A 15,514-nucleotide genomic window follows, 5' to 3' on the forward strand; every position below is an offset into this window, starting at 1 on the left:
TGCCTGTGGCCCATCCAAAATCTGCCTTAGCAAAATCTTGTGGGGAAAAACCATGTCTAGATAGCACTAGCCAGAAACAGAAATATTTCAGTGGAAATGAACAATGGGACAATTTTGTGAACCTTTCTCCCAACTCAAAAAAGTTTTACACAGATGCTTCTATCTTTCCTGTTACTAAAACATCTAGCTTTGAAACAGGATGGATGCAAGTAAGGAAAACAGAAACACATTCATCTCAAGAGGAATGTCATCCCTTGTTTTCCAAACATCAGAACATGGGACATGTTTTCTGAACCAAATCAAGAATAAACAAGCACCACTGCCTTTTACCTTGGTTCAAATGCTTCTCCTCATCTGCCTCTTGTTTAGCCTTACTGTATTTGCTGCGCCTGTCAGAACAAAAAGAAAAAAGGGCATTACAGTTCAAAATAAATATCTTACTTTGAGACAAGCTCTGTCTTCTTGACCTGCTTGCACCTGACATAACCTGTGCTCAGCAGCTTCTCTACAACAGCTCATGACACAACTTTCCAGAGTAACAGATCTCCTCAAACTGCTCTGTTGCTGGCATCAGCAAAGCATCAAGGGAAACACAGACCTCTGTATTTGCATTTAAACAAAGAAAGCCTGAGTTCCAGCTACCTTCTCTTCAAATGTACATTTGCAATGCTGTGCAAAATGGGTGCTAATTGCTTTTTAGCACTACCATATATAGATTAAGATGTTACAAGGAAAGTGTTTTGGTAGACTGATTTTAAACCTAATTAGGCAAATGCCAATACCAACACCCTTCTGCAACTGCAAATTTAAAGGAGGAAGCAGTCTATTGACACAGAATTCAGGATGGTGGGGGGGAAAAAAAAAATCACTATCACAAATGCAGGTCAGGAAGAATTGTTTTTTCTTTTAATCACTGCAAGTTGAAGGAGATAAAGAACTCTGGTTGCAGAGCTCTTCTGATAAACCTGAGTTGGATGCAATAATGCAGTACAATATGTTAATCCTATAGATTATTATTTTTACACTTACACACATGATTTTGTATCCAGCTATGTATTTAATTAGTTCAGCTTTAAACATCAATGGACAAGTTCCATTCAGAAAGGTTAACACAAGAGGTTAATCTGACAGGGAGGATATTGAGGAGCCAGTTCCAACAGTTGTGTACTGAAATTTGAAGCTCTCCAGCCTCTAATGGTAAGTAAGTAGAGATATTTGATTTGAGGTACTCATGGAAAATTCAGAACCAGGCATAAAAACAGACACTGACAAAGAAAAGGCATTGCTGTTGCTTACTCCTCAGCAAGCTTGGTCCACTCTAAGTCAGAAGCAAATCAGACCCTAGTTAGCTACTGTCAGGAGTCACTTCTGTCTGGAGTGAAGACAGAAAGAAAATGGAGAAACCAAACCCTTACAAAGGGCAGTGAGACTGGCACTGCCTGCGACATGCAGGCTGCTGCCCAGGGTGGAGCAGGAGCCCACCAGGCTGCTGGGGTGAACTGGTTAGGCCTCTGAAATGGGTAGAAGAGGAAAATGGGAGTGGATGAGAGAAAGGCTACTAGCAGATGTAAGTTAGAAAAGGTTAACGTTTGGAGAAAACACATGAGTTTAACAGCCTCAATTTCAGCAAATCTTCCAAGTTTCACCGTTCCTCTCCTGCCAGCAAAACGTTTCTGCCTGTTAGCAAGAAGCCTCTCCTTCCTGCCCTGCACCTGGCCTGAGGGAATGGCAACTTCCCATCGCTCTCAGCTAACAGGCCACGTCCCAGCTTTTGTCTCTGCAACCTTTTGGTGCTGGCGGTTAAATAAGACCTATAAATTACTCATGAACAGAAGGAAACAGATTCAGTTCAACATACTAAGACTACCTGATGTTTGAACCAAACCTTACAGCTCCCAACAACATCAACAGGCCTTGTGTTCAGACATAAAAATGCAAGTACACATCCAACCGTAAGTGGCTGGGAGCTTCTTTTCTTGATGAAAGTCAGTTAAACACAAATGGCTCCAAATCACAAAGAGAGCTTCATTAAAAACCGCTCTGGATCCAAACACCAATGTAAACTATTTATTTGCCTGAGGACTTGCAGCACTGGTGCAACAGAGCTGAGCAAAGCAGGACTGCTCCCCGCTACTTAATGGAGTAAGGAGGACAAATCTCACCGAGTGCCACGCAAGGCCAGGTCACTAAGAGGACTGCAGAGATTAGCTCTGGTACAACACAGCTTCAAAAGAAAGGAAAAAAAGAACCAAAAAAACCCTCAAGATTCTGCATTTTAAGTAGGACCCCTTCCAATGCATAGCATTACACTTCAGATACAGATGGAAAAACTAAAGCACAAACAGCTTTGCACGAATGTGTTCTAAGGATGTGAAGATGCTTTTAATCTTATTTTTAAATAAGATGGTCCTAACAACAGATGAAAATAACTCCCCCACGAAAACCCAAAGAATCCAAAGTGCAAAAAGCAGAGGGAAACAAAGGGATTACTGTTCAAGCAATATAATTGTAGCTTATTAACTTTAAATAATGCCTTCCAAACTAACTACCTACTTCCACTTCTGCCCCTGTCACCTGGTGACCTTTCCTGGCTGGCCCAGGGCAGGCTTCTCCTGTCTGCCATTGTCTCCAGGCTGCCCAGCCGCCCGTCAGCCTTCGTCCCCACGCCATGGGGCAAGCGGGCAGCTGCTCGGGGCAGCTCACCTGAATGGCAGAAGGGAGCCTTTGTCACAGGCTTGAATTCCCTAATTACAGGGATTTGGGTGGTGGTGATTAAATAGAGGTATTCAGGAAAAGAACACAGAAGCTTTCAGAAGCTGCAGGGGTCAGAGGCATAAGGAAACCTACAGGTGGGGCCTGGAGATACAAAGGGGGAAGGTCTGTGCCCAGCCAGAGGCTATTAGCACACACCCGGGTGAGGCAGCAGGGAGCCCCAGCCAGCACTGCACTTCCACCTTCCCACCCAAAACAAGAGAGCTGTGGTATGCAATGCTCAGGCACCTGGCTGGTGGAGCATGCTGAGCCAAAAGCAGGAGCAAAAGGCAGGCATCTGTGTTCAGCTACCTTCGTGGAGCACATGGTAAAGCAATCTGTCAGAAGAATTTCCGATCGAAACTTTTGGATGGCCAAAGGATTCTGTACAGCCAACTTACCCCAGTCGGTGCCCTCCAGCAAGTGGCTCTTACTGTTTTATGCTTCCCCAAATCCTTTAAAACTCTATTTCAAGTACTTTAATTTTATTTCTTGTTCCTGTAACGTAGGACTTAGAAATGCTTGCACTCCTGCTGTATCACTCTGTCCATTTTAACCTCAGTAAACTTAAACATTGAGGCAAATTAGTTCTCATACTGACACAAACAGGTTGGAGGACAGACCAAAGCAGTTTGAGCTGCCTGAAGGCAAAGTCCTTTGACAAATTCAGTTGAGAAGATGAGTTTTGGGATTTGAGTAATTGCTTGAAAAAACATGATGCTAAATTAGTAATAATAACCCAGAGTTCAAAACAGGGCATCACCAGCATATGTCCAGTTCCTACGTTTGGCACATGGATGCTGAGAGGCCATGTCTACAGGCCAAAGCACCGTTCTGATTGTACAAATATGACTTCTAGGTCATGGCAGTATTACCAAATCTCCTCACGGGGACTCTACGGACAAAGAAACATTTTCTCAGCTGAAGTAATTTTGGAACAAAGTATAATTATTTTGCTATTAACTTCAGCTGGTACAGGAACATCATGAAATGTCCCCAAAGCGCACACCTCTAAATGACATTGGTAAAGTGGTTAAAATCATTCGTGTAAAAGTGAATATTAAAACAGATTCTGTTTATTGAGAACTACTTACAGCTACTGGAGAGCAGTGTATTGAGGAAGGCTATTAATTAACAAGCCACATTAGTATGCACAGAGCAGTTTCACTGCCCTAGTATTTCATTCCTCTTGCTGTCTTTCCCCTTCCATAGCCTCCCTGAGACCTGCCAGTAAAAAGCTAAGGGACATATCTGAATTCATTGCCACCAGACCACTTCTGCTACCATTACTCCAGTGCCTGGACCAACCTTACGTCTCTACTGCTCACCTGCTCTTCCTCTTTTTTCTTCTTTTTCTTTTTTTGTCCAACTTAAACACTTGTGGGTAGAGATAACCAGACAGCCTGAATGGAGAGAAGACCTAGTTGAGCAGGCACCCTCTCCAGCAAGTCTGTCAGCTACCTGGCTCCTGGCAGCCTTTCCTTTGACAGCTTTATGGCCAATACTAAAGAGAATCAATATGAGGGCAAGGGGTTGACATTTCATTTTCTAAAAAGTGATCCATTGAGGGCCAATCACCAAGCAGTGTTTATCAGCCTTGAGAAGTGACAATTTTTTTATAGGGGGAGGAGGGAAAGGAATCATCTCAAAGCAACTCGACAGGCTCAATTCTCCAAGGTGGCGACTCATAATTAGAAATCCAATGTATCCTGCTATCAATCCTGCCTTAAATAATGAAGTGATCAATAAAAGCAAAAGGGAGATTAAGTCATCAAGCTCAGTGATGCTATTTTCTGTTGCAACAGCTTTTAATAAAACTGTCTCTCTGCATTACATTTTCATATGTTCTGCTCTTCTTATTGCCAGCATGGAGGCTATGAGGTGAACACCCACAGAAAGCTATTACAATGCTTGACTACATTCCAGATATTATAACCATAGTGACTTAACTGCTCTTTAAGTCAATTTAAGGTAAGAGAGTAAGTCAAGAGGAGTTTGTGCACATTTATAGCTGATGCCATTACACTGATCATCAGAAATTGACAAAACTTGTGTCCCTCAGATCCCACGCATCAGATGCAGTAACGATACGTCCAATTTTATCTCTGAATTAAACTGAAGCAAAATCATGTTGATCTTCTTAAATGAGATTGAACACTAAGTTGAAGAGAGAAACACATTGTGTTTCTGCTGCACTGTCCTCCCATTTGCAGGGCTGTTCCTGATGCACTATTTGTATGTGGGGGAATGAACAAATACTTGGTAGATTATGGTTCTGCTTTGATCAAGTAACCATCGACTCATTCTGTTTACTGCATATGATACTGAATGACTGTAGCTTCTGTTTTACACTCATTTCCACCCACACTGGAAGGACTAACCCAAAGGTAACACAGATTCATACAGAGAAAGAGAAAATCACAAGAACAGCAGCCTGGTAGCTTAGTTCACAACAGTGTGGTTGGTTATTCCCTATGTACCAGGAGTCAGTCCAAAAAATCTACTCTAGCATACCCATTAAACTTAACTTCAAATTACACTAACCACAGATCTCTAGCTGGCTTGATTCTCAATGCCAGTTATTGGAATCAGCTTTGCATTTCAAGAGCAAATAGAGCTGGAACTATTGCTATTACATCACATGGCTGTGGTACTAATGTTGAGAAGATCAAAGGTACATGGGAGAAGGCTTGTAATGCAAATGTTCTGTTTATGATGCTAATCAAAGAATTTAGCTTTGTTTGGAGGAGACAAAAAGCTCCCTCATGAAAGAAATAGGGAGAGAGAGAAGCTTAAGTTCTTACCTCCTGCTGATGACAAAGGCTGCAATGAGAATGACCACAAGAACAACACTGCCAGCCACTGAAACAAGCAGCACTGTGGGATTGGTACCATCGCCAATGATGGGGGAAGGAACTGGAAACCAAAAAGAGAGCATTAGTGTCAAACAACCTCAAAAAATCAACCTAGGAAGCACTCAGTGAGGCTTTCTGACTTGTGAAGGCAGTTTACAGTCCTACTCAAATCTACTTTCAGACCTTTATTATATAGTCATTTGACACAATTTTCCAAGAGAGCCCTAATTAGCTGAGGACATGATGTTTGATAATGATTTTGGGAAGTTCAGTTCACTGGGAACAAGGATTCATTCTCCTTCTCTCCTTCGGTGTTGCTCAGAGGGTATAATGGCTATTTCTTTTCACCTTCCTAATTGCTTTTCACTGTTCTCTTTCTTTTTCTCTCAGTGGGGACAGATGATCACTCCCCAACTGATAAGAGAATAAGTTGTCTTAAAATGTCTTCTGTCTTCCTGCTGGATTGATTATTTTCAACTGTTAACATCCTGAAAGATGTTGCCACTGACTGGCATGACCTTAAATAGATTTAAACAAGCCCGTTTCCAAAATAATACAGGCTTGGTCACATCACCTTCCTGACTCTGAAAGTAAACATTCTGAGGGGAAATCTGCATGTTCCCTCGACAAAGAGAAAGGCTGTACTGACAACATAATTCAAGCATTCTGTCTCTACAAGACTGTGCAAGGGAAAGTGCAAGTATGAGAGCTGATGTTGGACATCTAACTGATCTATGCAAAAGCTATTAGATACTCCAAAAACATGTGCAAACATCTACATTTACATTTAACAAAATAGGTACATAAATCTCTCCAGCATCGATGGCTTCTAAATATTTATAGAGCATGTGTCTCCTTCTGCCACGCGAAGTACTGTCATTGTTAGTGTTGAGAATATATCCGAATGGATGTTTAGGGTCAGATTTACCACATCTTTAATAATCATGTGGCCATGCAGGAACACTTTCCCAGAATAAATATACCATAATCTAGGCAGCCAACATACTAGGAAACCCCTACCATGCAGCTCAGTTACATTTCCACTCTTCACTCAAGGAAAAGCAAGATATCAGCGGGCATGTTATTACCTGTGTTAGTTGTGAACTCAAACGGCCCACTGAAGTCTCCGTATCCTGCTGCTGTCCTGGCTCGCACATGAAATACATATGAAGTTAGGGGGTTCAAACCTTTGATGTCAGTATTCCTGGAGGCTGTCTTCACAATGCGATAGCTGCGCTCGTTTTGGTCCTAACAAGAAAAGAACACACTGGTGATCCAAGTAAAAATGCCTCACTGCACCGTGAACCATGGAATCCCACTTCCTTGCCAAAAGGATGATGAAAGAATATGAGTAACAACCATGGAATTCTCAAAATACGTCCCGAGGGCTGCTGCTGTCCACCTTGCTCAATAACCCCTAGCACTGAGCAAGCCAAAAAAGGAGTGATAAGATGGTAGGTGTGATGCTCATATATCACCGATTACTTAAGAAATCACACAATGAAATCCTTTGGAAAACAGCCAAGCCTTCAAATATGAGCCTCCTGATGAGCAAACATTTTACTCATTAGCACTCTCTTTTTCTTCTTACAAGCCAGAAGCCGTATAAAAAAACTGATAATAGATTAAAAAAAAAAAAGAAAAAAAAGAAAAGAAAAAGAAAAAGAAGGCTCAGAAAAGGTCTTCCAGAAAGCCCAATCTTTGAAATTATTTCATTTTAGTCTGGAAAATTCATCAAAAAATGCATTAATCTAGCTTCCCTGGAAATCAGTTGCCTTTTCCTGTTTGTGTTAGGGAGGCAAGTAAGTGATTACCTTTATTTAAAAAAAAAAGTATGCATGTGTGTGAGAGAGAGAGAGAGCATGCGAGCAAGAGCAGGAAATTGTTCATTTTTGCAAAGGACCTTCAAAGAAAATAGCCTTTTTCATAGTTCCATAGGTGAGAAGTTATTTGTAGGAATAACATCTCCCTCTAACATGGAAAGTATGAAGAATGTAATTTTCTTTCCTTATTCTCTATTAAAAGCCATCCAGCCCACACCATCACTCTGAACAGAAGCTATTGGCAAACAGATTGTATTATTATTACTGTCTTATATGCTTCATTATTATACTTCTGTCTATGATGTAAAACTAACGTCTCACTTCTGCCCAACATTATTGATTCTCATTATAAATACGCTTGCTACAAACGCTTAGTTCCTAGGGAAGAAAAAATAACAAAATATACTCATGCCATACAGCTGGAACAGCCGATGAGTCTTATTATGTCAAGCAACCATTCAAGTGCATGAAATCCTTAATTGAATGTTATTAAATTGAATCTATTTGGTTTCAAATTATGGAATTCTATCTGAAAATAAAACTGAAACTGAACAAAGTAAAAAGTTCTCCCCAAATCCAAACAGAACTCCTTGTTTGTCTATTTTTTTTAACAGTAACAGTACCTTTTCATAGTATTTGACTTCGTACTCCAGGATGACTCCATTTGGCCTGTCAGGTTCCAGCCACGCCAAGGCAACACTGTGCCTCGTTATCTCTTTAGCCTGGATTAATGCAATTGGGGATGGTGCTGACAAGAGAAAAAAAAAAAAGAAAAGAAAAAAATGTGATAATTTATTTTTAATGAGACAAATTTTTTTTAATTGCAACATAAGCACTTTCAGAAACTGTTTTTCTTGTGTGAGAGTTGGAAGTACTTAGTATTTTTCTTGTTTTCTCCAACAAAACTGCATTTAATTTCTTTCTAATAAAGCTCCTTCTTGGATTCTGAGTGATAGTAAGCTTTGGACTAATGCTATAGTTTTCTAAGCAGCATAATGTTTGTGGCAGGCAGGTACAAACCTCCACAAAAGGGTGGAAGACACTAACAGATTCTGCCTTATTTTTTTTTAACCTTTTCTAGGCACAGTGCACAGACTTGTCTTCATGTTCTGGTCCATAATGATTCTCCTCTTCCATCTCCTGAAATTCATTGGCGTTACTTGATTAGCTATTTGTTCTACAAGAACTGTGAAATTTCTGAAGGACTAATCTCTAAAGCTCAGAAAAGTTTGCCTCTGAATTAAGTAAAACCAGAATAAAGCTGAACATGCATGAATTTAGACCAGGACCAGAGGGACCAGGAAACTCATCTTGCAAGACTCTGGGCCAAATTGTGCTTCCTGATTTGCCCTGCTTATGCCCTTGTTTGTGTACAGTGCCTGCAAACCAAGGCCAGATTTTGGCTCTGATCACTCCTTCCCTGTCAGAAGATAACAGAGATCAGTCCCCCATGCATGAAACTGGCATAACCTGGTCCTGCCCCATGTCACACTATATGGACGCGATGAATAAAAAAAGCAGGATGGCACTGACAAGGATAAGGGCTGCATGATTTCTGGGAAAACTCTACTTATCAACAAGCTTTACTCAATGATCCTTTAAACTGTATCTACGTGCAGTAATAAGGGCTGCAACAAAGATGATAATGGAAAACATCTCCCTGCGCACCCTGCACTTTCAATAGAGCCCCCGCTAATGCTGAAGTTCAGGTTTTTGGTTGGTGGGAGGACAATGCTGTCTCCCTTTGACTGTGACAGTAGCAGGCTCACAGCTGTGCTGGGGGAACAGGTTTTCCAAAGATTTATGAACACGGCTGCCCCTCTCTTGCTGTTGTGTTGCTGTGTGGTCACGTCTCTGGCCAGCTGTTATCAACCCCTTTTGATGCTGACAATAGCTGGTATAAATGGCAGAGTCTCCAGGGATAAGGAAGGACATTCATGAAATTTTTAATCTTATCTAACAAAGCTGTCCTGTATAACCAGAGATTAGGGGTCTTCCTAAATTGAATATATTTCTTCTTTTGTCTCTTGAAGCTGGAGACATATTGCTCTTTTTTTTTTTTTTTTTTTTTTTGCATTTTCCTCTTTTTTGTTTCTTTTTCTACCCTGAACTTCGGGACGACAATCCACGAAAGCGTTAAAGAGAGAAAAAAGTATCCTTGAAACACATATCCTTGAAAACTATCGAGAAAGACAAATAAATAAAACAGTCACAATAAATGAAAGGAAAATTGAATGTTGAAAGCCTCAAACCTACTTGACCATATCAGACAGTTCTGATGGAAGTGAAAATAACCAGCAGACGCCACAAAGTCACAAAAGGGTGTCTCCTCTTGATGTGAAACCATCAGGGAGCTGCTTCCTGATTTACTATTTGACAGTTTGGCATCTCTGTTAGAAATGCCTCCAGAACCTTTCTCTCTTTTTCCTTGTCTGTCTCTCACATGCAAAGGCAAATACTGGCTGACAGAGGAGACTACAAACACAGCCAACAGGGAGGATCCAGGTGTGCTCCATCAAGTTGTATCTGTGGCATGACTGCAAACCTCCTTAATAGTCTCACAGATCCTCAGCAGAGGACTTTTTTTTCCCCTTGCACTAAGAATGCTGCTCAGCTAATAAATTAGAAATCAGGTTTGTTACCCTACACCACACATGACGTTACTGATAAACCAACCAGAGAGCAATCTGCTTAGTTAATCCGCGTCTCATGCAGGGCAGACAGGCAATTCTTTTTACTGAGAATCTTTCACTTATGCCATACTGACCTCAAGATTTGCAAACAGAAAGTTCACTTTCCTTCCTTCATCCTCTTTTTCACCCTCCTCAGTTTTCCATTTCATTTCTGCAGGCTTTTAGATTGGAATTTACCGAATCCTTCAACATTGGGCTGTATGAAAACACATTTCTTCTCTGTTGTAAAATGGCCGTTTACTGCACAAGAGTATATATTAACTTCCACTCCTGGTGGAAGATGATCAGTTTTATACAGTTTCAAATGTGCTTTCTCATATCTCTGAAGAATGGACAGCTGATGTTAGGCACTACTTCATACAGCAATAAACATGCTTCTGGCCTCTGGGACAGGAAAGAACTTGTATATCAATTCCTTTCTAAATTCTCACTATTAGAATTTTAAGAACAGCCCTACTTTCACCTTCCTGTCCTTTGCATCTGTCAAATATTAATCATCATGCAACTTTATCCTATTTTAAATCTATTTTTCTGTCTCTGCTGATGACCAATTTCCTTCCCAGTTTTTGTTTGGCTGTATATCCTGACTCTCCATACACTGCAGAAATCCTCAGTGTTGAAGTCCAACTACGGGACCTATATGATAAGAGGCCATCCAGGAGGTCATCTGCAGATCTGCAGTACAGACCTATACTGGTCTATCCTACAGGATAGCACCTCAAGGATCTTGAGAAATGGGCTGAGTAGCCACAGTTACTACAGTTATCTCACCACATGGATAAAATCCTCCTTTTCCAATTTTAGTTTCTCCAAATAGCTCTGCACGTCAAATTTATTTGTGTTTTCCATGATCAACCAGATGGCCAGTCAGTAGGCCACACCAGAAGACAGGCTTTCTTAGAGAACATCAGCTCTGGGTCTCCTCGGTCCTCTACAGACAGAAGGCCTCAGCAGTGTGGTGGACAAACACAACATCACCGTGCCAGCTCATCACAGCAATCCATGCAGCAGGAACAGCCTTCTGCGTGAGCTCGTGCAAAATATTTACATTCTTTTTTCTTCTGCCTTATGCCTTCAAATGGCCTTTTAGGGATGATGTGAAGACAAAACATGTAACAGATTGTAAAATGATTCTTTGGTCAAGAGCAGAATCAGAGGCAGACACTTCTCTTATATGTGCATGGACAACTGTTCATTATAGACACGCACACTGTGGATAGCCTGACCCAAACGAGCGGTGTACATAACTAAGACGTTCACAATAAGATCCCACAACACTTTTCCCTTCTGAATGGAAGACTTCCACCTTTTGCACTTTCTTCTTCCCTACTCCCTGGTATTTAGAAAGGAATACTTAGCAAAACTTTGTTTCTAAACCATCACTGCTTGTAACAGCAAATTATTCCACCCCACATGTGCAGGCAGAGTACGCGGCACAGCAGTGCCACCAGAGCAGCCCACTTCCCAGGGAAGAATGATGAGGCATCTTGGTATTCCAAAGGGGTCCCCTTGAACAAAAGCAGAGAGTGTAACTTTCTTAGTTCAAAGCTCAGCAGTTCCTCTCCCTCAAAAAAATCCACTCCCTACTGATGTGAATGTTGCAATTTTCTTTTATCTACTTCCTCAATAACCTGCCATTAAACACCTACTAGTAGTTTTATTACTGCAGTTCTGAGCTTGTGGCCTACAGAGAGAGAAAGAGGCACAGATGTACTGCAAAAACTTCACCCAAATGCCATAAAGTCATATCCCAAGGCTGAATTATAACCGTTTTTGAGGCACTTTAAAGGATGGAAATGACAGTGTCAGTTTTTCATTACTGGTTCAAATTAAGGGCGGGGGGAGGGGAAGAGGAAAGAGCTAAGTAACTAACTAAATGAATAAATAAATGCAACAAAGTCTCTGGCATGTAGGCATCCATGAGTGAACACAGCCCTTTATGAAACTACACAGAACACAAGTGCTCGCACATCACAGATACACAATGCCCAGTCTTCTAGTGAAGATGCCTTCTTAACCACAGCAGGGTTTACTTTCCACTCCCCATGATTTGAATTTAAATGGATCATGTTTACTCAAGGGGTCTTTCACTGATTGAAAAATATACCCACAGTTTGTACATTATCTCAGCTAAATTCAAATAACATATTTAAATTTAATTACTTGAAGCTTAGGGGTTTTCATGCTTTTCTTTTTTCCCTCAATTGCACACAACAACACTTATTTGTTCTTATCAATGGCCATGTGCTTTGTCAAGCATCAAAATTAAATGCTTGAAAGCACTAATGATGTTACTGTGATTAGGGGTTTTTACCTTCCAGGGTAGATACTAAAAGCCTGCTCCATTATTAATTACTTTAAAAAAAAAAGATTTCTGAGAATCTAACACTGAAGAAAAGTCCTCTTAGAAATCAAAACAAGAAAATAAAAGATTTTGTACTAATTGGAACAAAGCATTTAAGGGAATCTAGCACATTCTGTGTTTTCTCTTCAAATATTTACTTTGCAATACCGTGGGTTTTCTGCATGGCATTCTGTAAATTATATTACCAAATAATTTCACAGCAGGAAAAGGATACACAGCACAGAGAATCATATGTTTTTAATCACTTCTAAAGGCCATGTTCTCCGGGCCAGATTCTGATACTTTTTTCATATAGGGAGCCACTTACTCTCCTAACTGCCACAGTTGCTTTAAATCAAGTGTGGGCAAAAGCACCCAGCCCCTCAGCTACACGTACCTCCCTAAATGACAAAGAAAGCAGCTCTGCTCCTTCCGAAAACCCTGGTCCTGCTTCCTACCAGTGCCCAGGCTGCTCGCCCCACCTCCTGCCCAGACAGATCACTACGATCACTACTGCACCCCTTACTGGAGCACAGGGGTGGTGGTGCTCCCACCAATCCCTTGCAAACAACAGAGAAAGAGAAAATTTTACCACGACCAAATTTCCAAATACATGTATAGCATATGTGTAACCCATACACGCACATAAGGGTGAGCACTTGAAAGGTTTTCACACTTGTGAACCTGTTTGCACACACGAAGCTTAGATGTCTCCGCACATGTGAGGAACTGAGCTGGAACCTGGCACCGTTCCTCGCTGCAGGATGACAGCTACACGGCTCTCTGGGGTCCTGCACAACTGCAGGCTGGATGTGCACTTCAAAAATGAACCGTGTACGTATCGCAATTTTGTTCATTAATCTCTGTGCATACGTGGAGCAAACATTTGTACAAGTGATAACTGGGCCAGGACAGGATTTGGAGAAGGACTCAGAATGCCAATTGCTCAACTAAGCCACTGGAAGCCTCCCAAGGCTTTCTCTAGCCCTCTGTCTTCCCAGCGCCTGCCTCTCCCTCCCCAAGGAATGACAACCAGCAAGGAACTGCTCCCAGCCTGCAGACAGGGACAGGCCAGGAGCTGGGCCAGCCCTTCCGAGCCTTGGCACTTACAGCACAGACTTTAAGTCTGCACCACCGGAGAAAAATGCCCAAGGTTATTCACCCACATCTGACAGCCCTGGCTGCCAAAACGTGAAGCGATGTGACAGCTGAGCTCAGCCTCCTTCCTCAGTCCCTCTAACCAGCCATAGTCTTTCTGCAACCAAACCTTCCTTCGTACTAGACATGATGCTGCTCAGGAAAAGAACCAGCTCAGCCACAGGACTCCCCTACAACATCTTCATCCCAAAACACATCTTTCCTTTCTTCCAGGTTCCACCACACAGAACCTTTGAGCTCTAAGAAAAACAAGTGACAAGCTCTCAGATTTAGGGACCAGCCCACATCACTTATGTTTATAATGATGTATTCATAAAGGAAGGGGCTAGAAAATGAGATTTTAAAGACTGTTAACACTGTATCATTACGTTTTAAATATTTCCTCTATTTTAAAGTTTTCATTTCTTGCCTCTCCCAAAAGAACCTGCACTGCAAATCGTGCCAAACCACAAAAGCTGGCTCTGACTTGCATCAAATCAAAAGCCTGCAGAAAAACCCAGGCTGTTAGCAGCAACAAATAGTAGCAGTTGAGAATTATTAGAATGCTGTATATTTACCGTCCTACTCAGCTTTAGTTCTTGGAGGCACGGAGCAACTGCTGAGGATCCATAAAGAGCATGGCTATTTTCTGGGCTGTGTGAATCAGTTTTAGCACCAGAACTGCTCTCATTTTGATCAAACCCACTATAGGAGCTGATGGCTGACCACAGTTCCCTATGGATCACATCAGAAACTGCATTGAGATGAGGGTGACGAAGACTGCACAACCAGGACATGACTTGCCCTGGCTGCTCCCTGCTGGGGACCAGCTCTTGGCACCAATATCTTTTCAGGTGCTGGCCCTCCAACCGTGAAGGCCAAATCATGACATCTGTTAATGCAATGCAGGTCTGGAGTAACTCCAGCGATCTGAATCTGCAACCCACAATTTCAATTATTGCTTTCAATCAGAAGACTACAAAATCTACATAACATTTAGCAAGAGATCTGTATTGCAGCTCAAGTACGAGGTCTGTTTAGTCTGAGAACTGCTTGTTTTCTTCCCACTAGCTTGCTAAGAAATCCTGTTGGCATGTTCTGACAAGGATAACTTAATAGTTGCCAACAGAAACATGGCAGAATACTGTGTATGCATTTCCTGTATGTATGAATGCCAGTTTAAAGCAAACAGGAAAACAAGGCTTTCACTGGAAAGCAATTTATAAAAATCTGCCTGAACATTACAATCACTTAAAAATCAGCAACGTTTCTAAATGCTTAAACTACAATGATTAAAACAAGAAGGGCGAACGTACTTTGTGCTGTAGACTGCACTAAGAAATTCTACTGCTATAAGCAATTTGTTAAGATTTGGAATTAGTCAGCAGCTTTCTGACCTGAGCAGGTTTAGAGCCTCTGGTCACAAAGCAGGTCATGCTGCTGGTACTCTTCCCTCCAGCTGAGGTTAGAATCTGAGCCGGGATAAACAAAAATAAATTCCGTAGCCTCGAGAAGCTAACAGGGATGCTCCGCTGCATTACAGTGGATTGAGAGCAGTAGAGAGAAGGGGCCACACAGCCCCGTCAGAGATTGCTGGAGCTCTCAGAGCCCTCCTCTAGGACCTGAACCAGGCACATATGTGCAAGCGGGATCCTGCGACTCCAGTCAAGGCTGAAAACTTCTGGGAATTACTCTGTTATTTCCCAGGCACTGGTCCAGCCAGCACCTGCAGAAACCTCCAGTGCTGGGACACAGCACAGCTCTGCGGGAACCTGAGCAAGAAACAGGAGCCAGTAACCTCTAGTCATTAAAACAGATCATGATATTGGAAGCAGGGTTTTCCCCAACCTCTCAAATCACCTGGTCTGGAGCAATCTAACCACTTACCATCCCCAGGGCAGATCCACCTCA

The 15,514-nt window shown here is 41.8% G+C and overlaps 1 protein-coding gene across 1 annotated transcript in view; it reads right to left on the bottom strand.

Annotated features, from left to right (window-relative positions):
* EPHA4 (EPH receptor A4) overlaps positions 1-15,514 on the bottom strand; it is a 93,110-nt gene that overhangs the window by 17,192 nt on the left and 60,404 nt on the right. The window contains exons 6-9 of the mRNA XM_085232704.1: positions 8,053-8,177; positions 6,695-6,854; positions 5,556-5,667; positions 331-389 (exon numbers count right to left, since the gene is read on the bottom strand). Coding sequence (XP_085088830.1) covers positions 331-389; positions 5,556-5,667; positions 6,695-6,854; positions 8,053-8,177 — 456 coding nt within the window. The remainder of the gene's footprint in view (positions 1-330; positions 390-5,555; positions 5,668-6,694; positions 6,855-8,052; positions 8,178-15,514) is intronic.

The sequence above is a fragment of the Meleagris gallopavo genome, chromosome 11, assembly GCF_905368555.1.
Source record: "Meleagris gallopavo chromosome 11, MGAL_WU_HG_1.1, whole genome shotgun sequence".
NCBI lineage: Eukaryota > Metazoa > Chordata > Aves > Galliformes > Phasianidae > Meleagris > Meleagris gallopavo.